The 19878-nt window shown below is 43.8% G+C and overlaps 1 protein-coding gene across 3 annotated transcripts in view; it reads right to left on the bottom strand.

The window, feature by feature from the left end:
- The window catches only part of DHRS12 (dehydrogenase/reductase 12), a 32344-nt gene extending 13061 nt beyond the window's left edge, over positions 1 to 19283 (bottom strand). Inside the window, exons 1-5 of one of the 3 annotated variants that reach the window (XM_054212307.1) lie at positions 19160 to 19283; positions 18542 to 18675; positions 14598 to 14680; positions 8420 to 8512; positions 6860 to 6941 (exon numbers count right to left, since the gene is read on the bottom strand). In XM_054212307.1, the coding sequence (XP_054068282.1) occupies positions 6860 to 6941; positions 8420 to 8512; positions 14598 to 14680; positions 18542 to 18675; positions 19160 to 19215 (448 nt within the window). In that variant the 5' untranslated portion in view covers positions 19216 to 19283. Of the gene's footprint in view, positions 1 to 6859; positions 6956 to 8419; positions 8513 to 14597; positions 14681 to 18541; positions 18676 to 19159 lie in introns of those variants that run through there. The other 2 variants (XM_054212317.1, XM_054212326.1) reach the window with 2 other exon arrangements.
- Positions 19284 to 19878: the final 595 nt, after the last annotated feature.

Here is a 19878-nt window from a genome sequence, read left to right as displayed (position 1 = left end):
AGCAGCTGCCTCTCCCTCACATGCATCTCAGACGCCGCAGGCAGGGAGCTACGTGCTCGACGTATGGCTGTACTACCTGCATCTACGACTGTGTGACAGAGGCCAGACTCTTATACATCACCTTTTTCCTGCCACTGGAGGGTATATTGTCTACGTGGCCTGAAAGATTGACTCCCACTGGTTTAACAGTGGGGAAAAAAAAAAAAATTGCAGTGAAATGGTATACAACACTTCCCTTTGAAAAGGAATATTTCCTGTGCCAATATTCTTGCTGAAATATTCATCTGTCCAGAAAGATGAATTCAGGAGCTTGCTCAGAAGCAGCAGGAATGCAGAAGGCAGTGAATAACCATCCGGTCTGTCGCCCCCACATACAGGATTTCATCTTGCCCTCGCTGAACTCCGCTGAGGTGAGGAGTTGACCAGAGAAACCTACTGGACAAGCTACAGCCCTGTTCCGTGTAATGAGGTTTGACACAGTACTTGCTGGCCATGTTTTCTCCAGTTAAAGAGGCTCTTGGAATTGATACACAATTTCTTTTAAAGGTAAACATCCTCTCAACATTTATTTGTCTTTGGAAAAATTCCTGTAAATTTTATGTCTTGAAGCTGAGCTCACATAATAGGAAATCACTTACAATACAGTGTAATAAATAAAACCTTCCTATAAGGATACAGCAACTCCACCATTACACACCATTCAACCAACTCTATCATATGGCAGATCAGACAGGGTGGGTTGTCAGTCTGTGCATTACACATGGTAATTCCAGTAAAAGCAATGAGCATGGCACTTAATGAGAACACACATTGTTCACACACACTCCCTCCCAAGTGTTGATCACATTAATGTTGAAGTTTCATGTTTACTTGCTCAAAAAAAAAAAAAAAAAAAAAGCATTCCCGTGTGGCTCCACTTGCTCTGAGATCTTCTCAATGTAGTTGTGTTCTAATTAACAACTCCCAGTTTTGACCCCATACAGCGAACCCCTCCGTCAACCTGTATGAGCAGTAATTCAGAGGTTTCACAATCACAGAGTGAAATTTTAATGATGCAAGTGTAGAAAATGAGGAGTTGTTACGGAGTTAAACATTCAATTCGAACACCAAGTTGTTTTAAAAAACCTCAAAAAAACTACAAAAATCAGCCTGTCTGCTTCATAAAACTCCTAAATAAAATTAGGCTACCTTTCGCATGACTGTAAGTAGAAGCTGAGGGGACTTTCTTAGGGGACACTATTCTTAGGTCTTGCAGGAAGGTAGCTCTGCACGTTCTTGCAACAGTTAGTTCACTGTGGATCTCAGCATCTCTACCACGGCATAACCAAAGTGAAAGCTATCCCCATGCAAGGGACAGAAGCCTTCAGCATATTATACACTGGTCTTTCCCACAGAAGGCTACAAATCTTTCTGTACAAGAACATGAAACTAAACAAACCACAGAATAGCCCTAACAGAAAATATAAACAAACACGGTGAAGGCAGATTTCCAAAATGCTGGTGTTGTAACTCAGCCTTAGCCTTCTAAAACCTGAAAGACTCCTTAGGATCCATATACTTCAGACTTGGAAATCAACAGGGTATGATGTATAATTGGAGTATGTGTTCATGTACTACTATCTGCTTTACAGATTTAAAGTGACCCCAGAACCTGTACTTTAAAATCAATTTATAAAGAAAATCATGGTTTCAGCAGAAGTAATATTGTAAAGCCACTACCTGTTTATAACATCAAATTAATTGATGATGCAATTATTGCAGACCCAAGTGTCTTGGTGGATTCTAGAATAGTTTTCGCTTGAGGTTCTATCTGGCAATTAGTGGTAAATTGTTGGTGAGGTTTTTAATCTGCTAACATTCAGATAAGGGCAGGCAGCCAGCACCACACTCAGTGAAGTTTCCCATCTGCCTGAGCTTTGCAGTATTATTAGGAACAGTGTTATTTCAACTGTGAAAAAAGCGGGAACAAAAAATAAAGTTTTATTGTACAGATTTCAATGGCTCATTCCTCTGGTACAAATCAGTTAAATTGGCTTGCTTTTCTTACGTCCAAGTCTTTAAAAAAAAAGAAAAAGAACAAACTGACATTTTTCCTTGACCTGGTTATCTTTTCAAGCCTTCAGTCTATGCAGTTCCAAGTAAGAGACATCCCTGAGTCTGTTTCCTGAGTACAAGATCAGGATTGAACATTTCAGTGTGCTGTCTCTGAGGGCCAATTCCACACCACTAGCAATAACCAAGAGTGTACGGGAAGAGCTAATGAACATGAAAGACAAAACAAAGGTTTATGTTTCCCTTGAATTATAAAGCTCAGCTCAATAAGGGTTTGTCTGTGTCCTGGGAACCCAGGCTTCAGTATAGCTAGTGGATGTGTGATTATATTCAACCTTATCCTTTCACACAGCACTTCTCATCCGTAACTCTCAAAGCTCTTTAGAAAGAAAATTGGTGTCATGGTCTCCTTTTCACAGGCAAGGTTGTCTTGCCAAAGATGAGCCACTGACCTTATGGTAGACTGACAGCTGCTACCCAAGTTGCCTGACCCAGTAGTTCAGAACACAGTCCACCAGACGATGCTGGCTTGTGTGAAACACTAGTTAGACATGGTTTATGTGCAGGGAAGAGACTGACAAATATTCATACAGGTTAGACAATTTCCCGTTGATGGGCCATACTGGTACCGTGGTAGAAAAGCATCTTGTTTCCTCCAGCCCTACCTCTTCTTGCACATGGAGGAAATGTATATGGCTGTATCATTAAAACATGAGCACACATTAGACTGAAGAAAAAGAGGCATACTGGGAGCATTATTTATTTATCTCTGAGTGTGTTTTAGCATCCCCTTGGCTGGTTAAGTAGCAATAAAAATGTAACATATATGCCATTTTTCCATGTCAAGCAAGAAGATGTGTTGAGTAAAAGTAAAGTGAGGCAGGCTATAAAACAGAGGAACAAGGATTGTTTCATCTAAACGTCTTGTGATTCAATGAGAACAGGCTTCTGTTGCCTCCACTTGCCTACCTCTGCTGACAGGTTTTTTTTTCCATAATGACTGAATACTGTCAGTTTGAATAGTTTTTGTCGACAGTTTTACTAAAACAAGTAAAATAAAATTAAATTGAAAAAAAAAAAAACAACCAACAACAACCAAAAAACCCCAAAACTGAAGCGTTGACTCAGAAGTCTGCAAGTCTCATCAGAAATGATCGCTTGTCACTGCCCAGCTCCTGGATACAACCCTGAGTACAATGCCAACCCACAGGAGGAAACACAGGGGCAACAACACACAAACTAAAGGATGCACAAATAAAATCTGCCCATCGGGAGCGGCAGCTCCCCAGGAAACCAGCCCACATAACCCCAAGCCAGTCACTCAACTTCATACTGAAGGTGTGATTCAATCAGCAATGTGCCATTTCAGACTTGTGCCTGGCTAGCGCTCCCACATTACGGTCTAAGCGCTCCATAGCTATTGTGCTCTCTGCACCTTTATTGAGCTCCAGCAATCAGAGCAACAATTTTGGGGGATCTAGCAGGGGAAAAAAGGTAAGACATTTCATGTGAGAGCAACAACAGAACCACAACAAGCCACATGGCGTTTGTGCCTGAGCCCCACTTTAAGGATCCTAGGCACCTGCGCAGATAGAGCTGCCACTGCCTGCTCAAAGCAGCTTACAGTTTGAACTTGAGTATTTGAGAAACCATACGTATGATCCTGAACTATCAACCTGAATTTTGCATTTCCATGACCTTCACCCACCTGTATATTCTGACAATACCAGAGAGGACTCTGCACATCCTATTTCAGTGAGCCATTCTCAACCAGCCAGTCGGTGGTTATTTCACATTAAGGGAAGTTTACTTTCTATGCTAACCAGTATTATTTTTGTGCATATTCATCTTATCTACCTTATGCATTCATTTTTGTCCCATGTATGTTCAAGAAAAGATCAGGATATGAAGAATGTTTCACGAGTCAGATTATCAATTAGAACTGAACTCTAACATCCATTATGCTTGAAAACACACTAACAAGTCAGTCAAGAGGAAAATATTCTTAATTTGGATTTAAAAGCTCCACAGCATTTTAGACACCTAAATAAGCAATTCTACAGCTTATATAAACATTAATCAGATATCAGCTACAGAATTCAAAGACTCTGTCTTGCATTTAAAGCATGTTATAGTTCAGAGTCTTGCATTTTTAGATAATTACAACTTACACTATCCTTTTCTAGACCAGAGCTAAGACCCAGGGTAGAAACAAACAGTGAAAGAAAGATGCAAGGAACACTCTGCATGTGAAGATCTGAAAAAAATATTAATATTATTCCATCTTATTTCTGCAGAAATCAGGCAGTCATGAGTTATTGTCTCGATGCTGCTGCTGAGGGGGATAACTGCAGATTTTCAAAACAGGGGCCTTGAGCCCACGTCACCCATCAGGCTTTAGCTTTTCTGTGGAAAGAAGCAGAGAGGGGAATTTTGTTTGTTCTCTCAGACCACATTCTAGTTTACAGGCAACCTATACACCAGCTATATCTAATTTAGCCAAGTTTTTCTCTGGGAACCTATAACCACAGATAGTTACAGATACAGAAGTAACTTCTCCAAAGTAACGCATGCCCAAAGGTACCTAGTGCTGAGGGAAATGACTTAACACAGTATCTACTCTGATATGTATTTCTCCATACAGCTTTCTCCTACCATGACTCCAGCAGATATGATTTATTACCCCATCTCTGAAGAAAAAAAAACCCTGCACTGTTGATAGCATTGGTCCTTCATGTGTCTGACCTGCAAGCACAGCTTTCTTTTGCAGACAGCCTCTTCCAGCTCAACCAAGTCCCACTCAGCTCTAAAAGCTTCAAAATGTAACCCTTATTGCTGCCTAGAGAGAACCAGTCTAAGCAAACAACCCAGTCCTTGTCTGAACTCTGCAGAAGTTGGACAACAGAGGATGAGTTATCTGCTTTACCTTATCTGCTCAAATGTGCAGTCACCTCCTTGACTTTCTTGTACAGTCATACAGCTAGTGATACACTAATGAATAAAGGAGACCTATACGTAACACTCACAAAAGATAATACAGGCATTTTCCTAGTTCGCTACAATTGTAATTCAGCTTCCTCTCTGCAGCTGTATATCTCTAGTGAGGCTGATTTACAGCTGGGAAAGGAGAACTTGCTGCTTCTACTTCTGTGATAAAATCCAAATTCAAGTGATGCAGCAGTACAGTTCCTCAGCAATTAATTTTCTCAATGTTTAGAATTAAACCAAAACACTTCCACATTCAGACTCTTGAATTTGTTTCACTCTTCTTCTGTCTGGAAGAACTGCACCTTTGCGCGTTGCTGGATTTTTGTTTGAAAGACCACAGGAGGGTTAAACTAAGGTGAATAAATTTCTCAAGGTAGAAGGTTCTTGTACTTCTGCAGACAGGGCAAATTTGATGGCAAAATAAAATTCAGTTTGAATTTTGGCCATGAGAAACAGAAGAATGTCAGCAGAAGATTAACTTGAAGAAAATGAATCTGTGCCCTTATACTTGAGTTAATTGTCAGTTTGATGTAGTCAGACTTACAGAAAAAACAAGCTGCATGCACCATATCAGCTAAGCACAAGACATTTATGCCCAAAATGTTAGTTTTCAAAAGTAAATAGGAATTAAGGAAGCAATGAGGGAAAAAGGCTAAGAATAAAACCCAACAATGGTTTCCAGGCTACATTAGCTCTATAAATGCCCAATCTTTATAGCCTAAGCTTCCCCCTTCCTTGTCCCAGATACTGATGAACAAGAGGAAAACAGTCACAGAAACAGGAAACAAAGACAGTCTCTTGAGAAAGTCTCCTACCTTGCATGGAGGCAGAGGGAACAGAGTGTCAGGACTGTTGGTTGATGGAAGCACACCTCTCTGCAAGAGGTGCAGCTTTCAGCCCTACAGATATCCGTGGCAGCAGACAGCTATTCTCTCTGCTGACTGGCTGTTTGCTCAAATCTTTTCCATAGCTTTTATGGGGGTAACCTTCCACTTTGCTCACCGTCTTCCCTGCTCATGCACATCTCCCCTTTCCCTCTTCATTTGCTTCCCTTAATTTGTCTCTCATATAAGTCTGCCACACAGTTCATGGGATACCCCCCTTATATGTGGAGTACCTAAGACCTACCCAGTACTGCTCAATCACTCGACTAGATGTTGCGACTGTTTGAGAGCGTCCAGAGCACTACAAGGCACAGTCTTCCTACACAGTGCCTCTGTCACATCAAATGGGGCTGTTCAGGCCTACTAAGAAATTCTTTACTGTGAGGGTGGTGAGGCACTGGAACAGGTTGCCCAGGGAAGTTGTTAGTGCCCCATCCCTGGAAGTGTTCAAGGCCAGGCTGGATGAGGCTTTGAGCAGCCTGGTCTAGTGGGGGTGTCCCTGCCCAGGGCAGGGGGGCTGGAACTTGATTCTGTGAAAAATTTTCATGTCTTTTTAAATATATGAACATACTCCAACCTCTATCCAAGCCACCGGCACACTTACTACAAAGAGTATCATTAGCAGCACTGTTTGGAACAAAGCTTCCTAGCAAATTTCAGAATAATTTTAATTAAATCTTATCCGCAACTGTCCACTGCTACTATGATAAACAAAGGCACTGACAGGAGAACAACTGAAAAATGGAGAAATTAAAAACTGACACTCCAAACAAGCTGTAATATTGCCTCTTTTCCTTTCCCCACTCCTTCCCTGGTACAGCAATGGTAGAACGCCTCTTTGAGTGGGAGTACACACCTCACACATCCAGCTGTAAACACATACTTCTGTAACCAAAATAAGTACCGTATTTCAGAACTAAGCCTTCAACACTCACCCAGAGTGTTTGTTGCGAAGTTTTTTTCAAGTCCATCTCCAGTTAATTCTCTGTTATTCACCATACATCCTGCATTGTTGATCTGTAAGACAACTCCTGTAAACAAAAATAATCTACACAAATTTCTACAAACAAAACCATACACACAAGCAGTCCAGGCTAGTTTGCTGTTTTCTGACACTGTAACACAAAGTTACAAACTGTTTCAATAAACCATGCCATTCCAAGTCACACTACTCTGCCACTGACCACAAAAGTTTTTCACAAAAGAAAGGATCTTCAGAGAAATGGATCAGTGCAAATGTATTACCCTAAGAGCCAACAGTCCTCTTAAGTGCCTTACTCCATGTTTTTAAACTCTTTTCTTACAGAAAATACTAAGCAAGTGGTAAAGCAGATATTAGAACATAAATATGCAGTGTAGTTTGTTAGTCTCATCTGAGAGACCACACTGACCCCACACAATCTACGCTATGTGGTGATGTATTCTCCATTAGGGGAAGTTCGCTATGGGAAGCTGTGCAACATGCGGTAGAACGGCCCCCAGGAACTCCCACCCTCAGTAAATTAAATAAATTAGCTCCAAACTTGGCAGATTATCCAGGTCAGCAAGTTGCAGCAGCCTAGTTAGCCCTGAGAAGAGTAGAGCTAACCAGCAGAGGTACTTTATACTGACTTCACGCCAAGGTTGTAGGGACCCCAGCTTTTCTCTCTGCCTGATAATCCTGCACAGATAACCCACCTGACTCACACATTGCTAAAACAACGCTGCCCCACACAGCATGGATGCACTGTAAGGTAAAACCTCAGGAAGGGCCTGAAGCTTGCAAGCTGTGTGAAGCTAGCATATTCTCTGACACACTTCTTTCTTTGCATTACCTTTCAGAGGAAGCTCACGCTTTTATTTCCCACCTCAAAAAGAGACTTGCCCCTACATACCTTCCTGCTCATTCACTGCCACTCCTCAAAAGCAAATTTCCCATTTCTGCCAGAATTTCCCCATCTAGTAAGCAGCTAAACAACTGCTCCAGGTGCCTCAGTTTTAGTTCAGCCCCCAGAGCAAATTTTCACAGCTCAGTAAAGGGGAAGGAGGACTGAACTCCTTACCAGTCATGCTGCTTAACTGCTTGCTCTCTCCCTGGCTCTGTTTTAGACTGCTCTAACTAGATTTTCTATAAAAGTTTAATCTTTAAGAGAGACGAGCTCAAAGCAAATGTAATCATCTCTTGGGAGGAGGCATCAGTCCTTGCCATATTCTGTTTAGCAGAATGTGCATAGCCTGACATGCAACCTAAAGGCTACAATGTTTGCGTGGTGAGAACCTCAAAAGATGCAGCTAAAAAACTACTGCATTTCTCTATTATTTTTTTAATGTCATATCTGTGTATGTGAACTGAGAACAGACAAGGGCAAATGGACCACAGAGACTACTGCAGCAACATCTAGAGAAAATTAAGTACAGAACTGCAGGTCAAATTGTAAAATCTAGACTATCCATTGAACAAGTTCAGAGGCTACACACTCCAAAGACAGACAGGTGATTTAACTATGCAAACTTACCAACACGTTTAATTTATGTTCGTTTTTGAATTTTTCAGCAAACCTCCAGATTTCTCTGGGATTAGATATATCCACAATATGCAAGAAGATATTCTAAAGGAAAGAAAAAGTACATTACAATCAGCATGGAGAGTGAAGAGACCCTGTTCACTGCTAAGGCCTGTCTAGGTAAAAAGGTATTTGAGCAGTATCAAAAAATATTATCTCCAGAACACAAATAAAATACAGTTAACGTGCACAACTGGGAACTCTAATTCTAGTCTTTAAAACATGTTTAGTCATTTGAATCAGTTGCTTCTGAGCCATCGTGTTTTAATGCCGAATTTATTAAAAGAGAGTGCTACTTAGATAAATATAGGTGACAGACAGTCAGGCACAGCAGAGAACTAGAAAAATATTGCAAAGCTTGCAAACCTTCTGTTTAAACAATTCATACAGCAGTTTCCTCTTTAGCTGAAAGCAACTTTCTAAAGTAACGCTCAAGGTCACAGCATTAGAGAATAATTTAGGTTGGAAGGGACCTCTGGAGGCTGCTTGGTCCCACCACCGTCTCAAGGCAGGTAACTGAGATTAGGTTGTCCAGGGAAGTTTTATTTCCTAGTACAGAGATTCACCAGCCTCTCCGAGTACCCTGCTCCAGTGTTTGACCACCCTCATGGTGAAAAAAAAATAATCCTACTATATAGTCAGAAATTTTCCCTGATACAATCTGTGTCTGCTACCTCTTGTCCTTTCACTGCAGACCTCCAAGAGGAGCATGGCACTGCCTTCCCTTCACCCTCCCATCACATGGCTGCAGACTACAGTAAGACCCATCTCAGCCTTCTCTTCTTAGTACTGAGCGAAGTCAGCCCTCTCAGCCTCTCCTTGCACATCACATGTCCCATCTCCCTAGTCACATTGGCAGCCCTCCACTGGACTCACTCCAGGACATCAATGACCTCCTTATCCTGCAGAGACCAAAACTGGGCACAGGACTCCTGCTGTGGTCTAACAAAGGCTTAATAGAGAGGAAGATGCACCTCCCTCAGCCTGCTGGCTACACTTGTGTTCATACAGCTTGAGATGTGGTTGCCCTTCCTTGCCCCAGGGCACACACACTGCGCACTTAGGGACAACTTGTCACTCCAGGTCCTTTTTCTGCAAAGCTGCTTTCCAGCCAGCTAGTCCCAACCTGTACTGCTCCATGGGGTCACTCCATCCCAGGCCACTTCCTTACCTGTTAAATCCCTCTGAATAGCAGCCCTGCTCTCCAGTTCCCCCACTTGAGATCATCTGCCATCTGACAAAGATTGCACTTCACTCCATCATCCAAGTTGTTCAAAGAGACGTTGAACAGTTTTTGCCCCTGTGTTGACTCATGGGGGGTGCCACTATAAAATGGTTAACAGATCAGCTTTGTACTGTGGTTGCTACTTTCTGAGCCAAATTGTCCTCAATGCTCTCCAGAAATCTCCTAGATTGTTTATGCCCTGCCGTGTTGCCAGCAGGTATGAGGGTGGTTCAAGTGCTCCATGAGTACCAGGACCTGTGATCACAGGGCTTCCCTAGCCTTCTAAAAAAGGCTCCATCTACTGCCTCTACAACATCAGGCAGTCTGTAGCAGACACCCACCATGATGTCATCCACATTGATCTGACCTCTGTGGCTTACCCATAAGCTCTCAACTGGCTCATTACCTGTTTCAGAGCAAAGCTCCGTGCATTCAAGCGACTCCTTTGCATAGAGCACAACTCCTTCTCCTTGTCTTCCCAGCTTGCACTTCTAAAAGGGCCTGTATACATCCATTCCAGCAGTCTATAGTCATGGCAACCATACCTCTCTAATTCCAGTGAGATCACAGCTCAGCAACTATGCATGGATTCCTGTTTGTTGCCTATGCTATGCATACTCATGTACAGGCATCTGAGATGGGCTCCCAGTCATATTGTTTTCACATGAAAACTGCGAGAGCCTCCTCCATTTTGCTGTCCCCTAGACACATACTCACTGTCCCGTGACTCCAGTACTCTTCTGGGTTTGGTCACTATCCCCCAGTGAAACCAGTTTAAAGCCCTCCTCACTAGCTTAGCAAATCTGTTGGCAAAGATACTCTTGCTTCCCTTTGTCATTCCTGCTCAGCAATGCTCATTTCTCAGAGAAGGTCAAAGAGGTCATAAAGGTCAAAGACAAAGTGACAAAGGCCAAAGTGACACCAGCTGCACATTCAGGTGTTGACCTGCAGGGTGCATATGCATCTACCCAAGCCCTTCCCTTCCACTGGAAGGATTTGGGAGAGCACTATTTGGGCTCCCATGCCCTTCACCCTCTATAAGCTCTCCTGATGAACTCAAGGTCACTCCTGACAATGTCATGGGTGCCCATGTGGTTGGGCAACAAAAGGTATTAGTCTGACATCCACATGAGCCTCAGCAGACTCTCTACAATTCCCTAGATCTGAGTCCTCAGGAAGTGACAAATCTCTCAACATATCAAGCCAAGACTGCAGATGGGTGCCTCCATCCCCCACAGGAGGGAGCCTCCAGCCATTATCACCCATCACTTCCTCCCAGTGCCAACAATGGTTCGGGCTCATCTGGCTACAACACCTCCCCTGACAGAGCTTGTTCTTCCTCATCTGTTACCATGGCACCATACCTATCCTATAAACGCACATCTGCAGACAGAGAATGAGCCTGCCTTCTGGTGCCAGCAGTCACAAGCTTCCATTCCTCCCCATCTTAGAAGTCTCTATCCACCGCTTACTCGAGCTTCCTTCTAGCTGTCCCTCCATCCATGCAATGTGGGATTTGTGCTCTTCTACTCTCTGCAGAGACCCTGTCAATCTCCTGTTTCTGTTCTGTTCCCTACAGTTATGCAGCCAGCTCATCTCCTGCAGTCACTTCACCTGGCAGCCCAGCACCTTGACCACAGCAGAACCCAACAGATGAGGCCACCATCAAGCCCTGCCCCAGGCTCAGGGAAAAATACCAGTCTCCCTGCAGTCCAACATCTGCCACATCATTTCTCTGAAGCTCTGTCTGGGTTAGCCTCCCATGTGCCAGGCACAGTCACTCCAACCAGGGCAGGAGAACATCACTGCACTCACTCCAGCTGCCTCAGAGCGTCAGGTGCCTTCTGCACCCCCTTCCATGCTAACTGCTGCATTAACTGCTAAGTCCTTGTTAGCCACCCCATGTCACAACAATCTTGCAACGTTTTGAAATACTACAGCCAGGGATGCGGGTGCAAGAAAATAAAGAAAGGAAAAGACTGACATAGAGCAAAGTTATAATTTTCTAAACCACTAAAGCTAGAAATATCTCCTCTCTCCAAAACATCCAAAACCTTTTACTGTTTGTTACAGGCAAGTCTCTTGCTTTGTGCAAATTTGTGTTCTACCAAGTACAAGCACAGTGGCATTTATCAGCACACAAAAGGCATGTGAACTCCTACTCTTCTCCTAGATAGCACTTAGTCTCAAAAACGTACCAGATAGTCTTATGGCGTATCCCAGGAAAAGGCAGTTCTAAAATAATTATGCAGAGGATGTGTTCTCATGCAAAACAACAAATAATCATTAAAAGACCTCCTCTCTTTCAAAGCTGTTTCTTTAAATACTTATTATACAAGCAAATGAGGTAAGTGAAGAAGCTGAGAAAATTATAAGGCATCATTCCCTGCCTGTAATTCTGCTTCCCTGCAGATAAAAACCACATTACTTTTTTCTCTCTAGCCACTGGATTTCGGCTCCTTAGTTCAGTTAGGTCAGAATTTTCTCATCATAATGTTCATTTCTGACCAAAATCTTGACACTGCTCTACTGTGTCTAACTGGATACCTCTACTTTCAACGCTACTACCATTATCTACTGAAACAGAAGAGCTGAAGTTTTCTGGGCAGATGTTCAATATTACAAGTGATTTCAGAGACTGAAAAAGATCTAAATCAACACTTATCTGCTGAAGACTGTCAAATTGACTCAGAAAAAGGACCCAGAGGCCTGTTCCCAATAAAAGTCCTCAATGGCGGCAAAGTCATTTTCAAAGTGAAACCTCATCTTTGTGACTAGATCTACTTACTTTAACAGATTAGGAGAACTTCCCAGCTCCCAGGTCTAGGTGCAGGTGCCTGCCAAATAATAGCTCTATTTCAACACTGAACTCCAGCTTGTGTTGCTGTGGAAGATGGAAAAAATCTATGGCATATACAACAACAGGATCTCTGTCCATATGATCAGGAAAAACAAGTCCGGACACAGCTTGTCACATTGCAGATAAAGCATTTTATTATCTCCCTGGATTGCTTCTGAATAAGTACTTATAAAGAAGGATGTTCTTGTGGACTCCTTATTAAAATGACTCTTCCTAGTACAGTCACATGTCCCACAGGGCCTCTCGTACAGCTCATCTAACACTTCACTGAATGCTGCTTTCTATACAAGTGCTCTGTCCCCAGGGTCACGAACAAGTTCTGCAGTGCTCTCATACCCTTTCATTACTAGAGAAACCACAGGTTTGCAGTCTACCAAGAACTGGGAATGCAGCAATTGTGCTGCTGTTAGACGAAGAACATTATTTGCCTCGAGTTTTGTTTCACCAAATGACAGAAAACAGACCATGAAGGATCCATCAGAGGTCATCGAACTCACCCCTCTTCAAAAGCTGTCTGACTGCAGTTAGAAAAGGAGGTAACACAGATAATCACCAGTCTTACTATAGCCATAGGATTACACAGTTATAGACAGCTGGAAAGTATTTATTTCTACATAAGGACTGATCTAATTCACCACCATTCAAGAACCAAGTGTAATGCTCGTTGTGACACACTAGGGAGCTGAAACCAAAGAGCAGAAATTTAGTGAATATGGTATCTCTAACCATAAAAAGTCTTCAGAATTTTTGATCCACATTAAAAACTATTATTGGAATCAAAATACTGTGCTCAGGAGCCAAGTCACTATTTAAAATGAAGATAGCTCTCCATCCAAGCATTGTGGGCTAACCCCGGTAGGCAGTTAAGCCCCACACAGCCACTTGCTCACTCCCCTCCCAGTAGGATGGGGGAGAGAATCAGAAGGGTAAAACAGACAAAACTTGGGGCTTGAGTACAGTTTAATAAGTGAAGCAGAGCTGTGTATGCAAACAAAGCAAAATAAAGAATTCATTCACTACTTCCCATTGTCAGGCAGGTGTTTAGCAATCCCCAGGAAAGCAGGTCTTCATCACGTGCAACAGCCAAAGCCAAACACCATAAATGTGAACGTCCCCATGTCCCCCCTTCCTCCTTCTTCCCCCGGCTTTTATTGCTGAACACAACATCATACAGTATTGGGATATCTCTTTGGTCAGCTGGGGTCAACTGTCCCAGTGTGTCCCCTCCCAACTTCTTGTGGAATCCCCAGCCTGCTCACTGGTGGGGCAGGGTGAGAAGCAGAAAAGGCTGTGCGAGCACTGTTCAGCAATAACTAAAACATGGGTTGTCAACACCGTTTTGGTCGCAAATCCAAAACATAGCACCATAGGAGCTGCTATGAAGAAAATTAACTCTATCCCAACCAAAACCAGTACACCAAGATAGAAAGACAATGACTGCACTTCTCCATAAGCACACCCTCCTAACTAATTAGCAAAAGTAACAGTGACAGCTACCGGGCTATACTGTAGAGTGATATATGTGGAAGCAAAAAGAATCTGTAACAAAAGGGAAGAGGTAAGGAAGAGATACTATATGAAAAGGAGATGGAAAAGTCTGTAGAGCGTGGAACTAGGACCACACAGGATTTCACAGAGCAGCCAACCTTAGCAAATCAAAAGCATGTTATTCAGACACATAAAACCTTCAACTCCAATGCTGTAAACTCATAAACGTTATTGCAAGTGTTGCAATGCATTAATTGTTAAAAGTCCCAGCCACATAGTTAGGAATAGTAAGTAGGACAAAACAAAGCACATCGACAACAAACATTAAATAAAACAGCATGCTGCTGGTGATGCTATAGTCACAGAAACCATCACCTAGTGAAATTAAATCACTTCAAATCATATGGATGATAAACTACTAGATGCTTCCACGTCCACATGGAAATACTGTTAAAAACACAACAGCAAAATGACAAAACAGAATATATCAAGGCCTCTGAAGTCTTTCATATTAACAATCTTTCTAAGAGTAAAAAAAAGACTGAAAAAAACCTCACCTGATTGCCCGTTTCTGTCACTATTTCTCCTTTGGCAACCTCAGCCCGTTCCTTATTTCGGCAAACCAGATGAACCGTGCCACCTGGTGGATTTTGACGAGAAATACATTTGGTTATTATTAACTGCATTTGGGGGAGGCATCAGTGAAAAAGGAGAGGCAGGATGGGATGTATAATTTGCAGTTCTTGTTCAGCGTTAGTTTTTAATACAATCCAAATTAAACAAAAAACCTATTGTAATTGCATTCCAGTTTGTGGGACATCTATAGCCTGCTAGTAACAGCGGCAACGCTGGTCAGATGGTCACTGAAATATCACAAGAGCTTCCCAGCAGGCAGAATGTTCCTGAGCTGCGCACAACCAACAGTCCCATTTCTCTATGCCAAGAACTAAGTGGTGGCTTTTCATTAATCCTACTGCAGCTCATGTCTGTGGAGCTCTCATGGCTCCTGTTACACTTGCTGGTGAGCTGAGAGCTGGTTAGGGCCGTGGCACCCCGTAGCATTTCCAGGTCCACCACCTTTGGGCCATTCCTAGAGTCAAACTCCCCCCAAAAAGCACCGACCCAGCAGCACCATCAGGCAGACCAGAGATACCAAGAATCCCAACAGGGTCTGTCAAAGGACTAAGGTACAGGTCCTTCAAACAAAAGGTTTAGGATACAAAGAGCAGATGTAGTAAGAAAGCTAGAAGATTTCTGCTTGGCTCTGGTCCCTATGAAGGCACGCAGAAGGGAGAAAGCACCATGCTGTAATAGGGTCCTCAGGCACGGCTGGAGAATGCCGCTGCATTCCAGGTACTGTCCACCCAAACTATTTACTATCAAGTTTGCGCATCCTGTTTAGTGTTGATAAAATACCAGAGCTACACTGGCAATTGAAGCAAAGGCATCCGTATCATAAATACTTCTTTTGACACATACCTTAGAAAGATCAATAAAGGCCTTGAACAACACAAGTGAGTGGAATTGCTCTGTGAAAAGGAAATAAAAATGCCAGATACCAGAATTCTTCTCAGCAGTGAGAGCTATGACAAGGACCACAGCTACAAATTGCAGCTTGGGATGTTTAGGTCAAGCATCAAGAAAAAATTTTTCACTGGTTTTCTTCTAAATAGATCAGGCTGTCCCAAGAGGCTGCATAATTTCCATCCTTGCAAGACGCAGTGAGACAAAACAATCTAGTGCTGGCAAAAGTCTTGCTTCAAGTGGCATGCTGGACGAGATGACCTCTAGAGGTCCCTTCCAACCAGCTTTTCTATGAAAAGGAATAAACAAGGCAAGGTTCCTCTTAAAGGCCTGGATACTTTCCTCATAGCTTAGCCACATTAAAGAGAGCCTTCGAAAACAGGGCTGAAGTACAGGTAGGCGTAATCCATTTTTATGCTATGTATTTGTATCATTATGTATTTGTGATCATTACAAGTAATGTGTTAATCTCAACCATACTCTATACTTTAACCTATCGTTAAAGGTGTTTTAGGGGTTGCTAGCAGTCCACCACTAGAAGGCTCAAGCAATGTAATCCCAAAGGCATGATAATAGAAACAACAGTGCCGGGTCACTCTTCTAGTGCCCAGAACCCAAACGTAAGACACCAAGTCTAACCTAGGGATAGAGCAGTCACACACTGCACAGCTTAGTGTGCAGTCTGATAATGAAGTTTTCTGTCCAAGAGAGATGTTTTTCCACTAACCACCATTACAGCAAGTATACTTGGCATGCAGCTGATGCAGGCAACAAGCCTCAAGGTTCTTCTGAAAATTTCCAACAGGGTATGATTCCTCTACTGCACTGTCAGAGCTGGTTGCGTTACTTTTAACAAGTGCACAACCACAGTGGCGAAACTCCTTAATTTGGGATAGTCATACAAATGACACTAACCAATGTTTAATAAAAGGTTCATCTTCACTTTGTGTTACACATACACCATGCATGGAAGGGACTGTGCACAGACAGGTACCGAATATATACAGATCAGAATGAAAGACAGTTTTTGCCCCAGAGAAAGCAGATTTCATGAGTGAGAGAAAAGACAATCAGAAGGGGCAGTGTCCAATGCTCATCTCTGGATATTCTCACAGTGATTGCAGGCTTCACTGCAAAAGGCGGCTTTAATTGCAGATCTTAAGGCAGTTAAGGATGTGCATTTGCAGTTGTTTAAGGAACTCTTCCCAAAGCACAAGGGACAGCACAAGTAACATGTGCAGATACAAATTAAACACGTGGAAGAAGTAGCTGGTCTTCAAGCTGATCAGGAACATTCCGATGTTCACCGACATCAGACGGTCACCATTCTGATGGTCACCAACACATTGGTGACCCTGCTCTGGCAGGGGGGGGTTGGACTAGATGATCTCCAGAGGTCCCTTCCAACCCTACCATTCTGTGATTCTCATAGTTTACAGTGTAAAACATTCAATAAAAATAGAGGTGGGTTTTAAGGGCTTTGAATATCAACTTTTTTCTTGCTGTTAAGGGGAGAGGGAAGTTTTGGTGTGACCTATGGGCTAGGAAAGGGATTTAAATGTATTTTCCGTGGCAAAGATTGAAATTATTTGAACTTAAACAACACATGGGAATTGTAAGAGTGCTTGTGGGACGAATGCATCAAACTGGAAGTGCAATACACAAGACATACAGGAAAGCCTGGATCTGTAATACCCATAAGACACTGATTCAGAGGAAAGCTGAACTCAGGCTAAAGAAATTGTCATCATGACTGTCATTATTTACAGAGATCTGAAGCGCTTGAAGGTAAACCTAACATAACTTGGTTATTCTTTTGCTTCAAATTCCTTATTTTCTTGTCATGATATACTTGAAGAGTTTCAACTAGAAGCCAGAGCCCCAACAGCTGACATTGAGTTTCAGAGCAACAGGCACAAGGATAGGATCAGGAAGGCACCGTTGAGTCATTTTAACTTCATATGCACAGCAACACCCACACGAGGTACCAGACAAGCAGTGTGAGCCCAAGGTTGTTCTTTGGGCTCCAAATACTAGACAGGGTGACCAAATCCTATGCAGATCCAGTCAGCTTGACAGCTTGCAAAACCTGGCAGACATATCCATTTGTGAGCAAAAGAGTCATCAGATGAGGCAATACTTACATAAGGCTATTATACATAATGGCAGTGGTGGGAACCCGAAATCAATCACATACTGGCACTGATGGGGATCTTTAACCCAAAGGCTCTTTGATGCTAATGATTTTGAATTGGTTTAATTTAACTGAGTCACCACTTTCCCTTGTAAGATTGTTATGAAACCTAAGCAGGCAAAAAGAGAGCAAGGAGCTGCAAGCTCCTCCCTTCTATCCTACATGCCAAAACTCTTATCACTCTTGCACAACAGGAATTATTTTGCCCACTCTGGAAGGGAGTAGGTTTATCCTTCAACAGTAGCTAGTTCTAGTTCATACCATTTCCTCACTTACAGAGAGAGACAGAAAAAATGGTTGCGTGCAATCAGTTAAAGGGCACAGGTTATTATTGTTAAGACCAAGCACAACTTTTGCTCCTTTTACACTCTCCTGTCTCAGATTAGTAAAGTCAATTGTTTTCTTTCATCATATGATACAGTTGCAAGTTCTCCAAAACAGTTCAAATTCAGACAGGCTGCTACTAGTACCAAATCAGCCTTAAGCAGACCTTGATCCGTCACTAACACCCTCAGATGCCACTGTAATAAAGACAGTTTTGGTAAACGTGCACTTCAGAAACACTTTGCAAATATTCTCCATTAATTTTGTTTCACCATTCCAGTTTTCACAGCACAGATGATGCTTAAACCTCTAACCTACACTAACAGCTTTGTAAGTTAACATGCCTGACCCTTTGTCCCCGGGAACTGTGCCTTTGTGGTTGTGCTGGAAGGCCAAACTGGCTTCCTCCCATCTTCTCTGCATGGACCCCTCAGATCTCCTCATCTTGTCCCGTCTCACCTCTCCTTGCTATCTCTGTGGCTGTGGCCTTGCCGATGCCACTGTTGGCGCCGGTGACCAGAAAGGATCTTCCAGCCACGTTCACCTCCACATCAGCTGGATTGAAGTGCTTGGAAGCAGACTCGTAGCCGCTCCTGAGTAAATGAGAGACACCTGTGAGAAAACTAGAAAAAAGTACTTCCAAAAAACCCAGTTAAAAAGCACTCTCCCTTCACGGCTCAGCACACCCCCCCTCCCCACGACTCTCCGTACTCGTGGGACAGGCCACCTACAGCACCAGTGGCACTGCAAGGAGTGATGTAGCAACAACTTGAGGCGTTTGCTCGCCACAAGCCACACAGCCCAAACTTTGTCACTTGGGAGGTGGCCCAGATGCAGCCCCGGGGCGAGGCAGGCCCAGGCAGCGCCGCTGGGCACCTCCCAGATAAAGCCTTAAAATTTGTCCGCGCCGTCGGCGACAGGGAGGCTACCATTAAAAACATTTTAAAAATACAACACCTCGAAATGGTTAAACGCCCCACGGTCGCAGAGAAACGCCCCCGGCCTGACCGCAGCGCGGCGCCCGCCCCGCCCGCAGCCGCCCCGGGCCCCACAGCCCGGGGTCAGCGGTGGCCGTACCTCGTGTACTCCCGTAGCCCCTTCACGAACCACACGGTGTTGCGGTACCAGGACATGGCGGTGGAGCTCCTGCTGCCGCCACCACAGCCGGGCTGGCCCCGCCTCTGCCCTTACATAAGGCGCCCGGCCCGGCCCTGCCCGCCCGCCCTTAGGGTAAGGGCCGAGGGGCGGCCCTGCCCTGCCCGCTGCCGCCGCCATTACTGGGTGCCCCCCCACACCTGATGTGAGGGAGGGTAACGTGTGTCTAGGGGGGCGCGTTTAGCTCTCCCTCTTTCCCCACAGTGGCTTGTGCGTTGTTTTTTCTTTATCCTTTCCATTTTCCCCAGGGAAGGGGGGCTGCTTTTAGCCACGCAGGTGGGATGTCCCCAGCCCGCCGGGTGTTGTAGTGGTCGATGTGGGTAAGCCCCCTGCACTCTGTGGGCTGCAACAGCGGGTGCCATGTTGCCGTGTGAAGGCTGTGGCAGAGGAGGGAAGGAATGAGAGTTTTATGGAGTACCTGCTCAGGATAAATGCTGTTCTCAGCTGAGCCGGGGCTGGAAAGGGGATGTTCAGTTTTGGGAATGAATTTTGGTGCTACAGACCTGGGCCTGCATCCTCTGCTCTGGAAAGCTGTCAAAGGGACACTCTTTGCAGAAACATAAGAGACTGTGTTGAGCCACACTAAGTAGCGTTTTATGTAACGAATAAACCTGTGAAATTCCTGTCCCCTACTAATGGGG

This window comes from Rissa tridactyla, chromosome 1, assembly GCF_028500815.1.
Source record: "Rissa tridactyla isolate bRisTri1 chromosome 1, bRisTri1.patW.cur.20221130, whole genome shotgun sequence".
NCBI classification, from domain to species: Eukaryota; Metazoa; Chordata; class Aves; order Charadriiformes; family Laridae; genus Rissa; species Rissa tridactyla.
The sequence above is the reverse complement of the archived record's forward strand: the minus strand, read 5'-3'. Positions and strand labels throughout refer to the sequence as shown.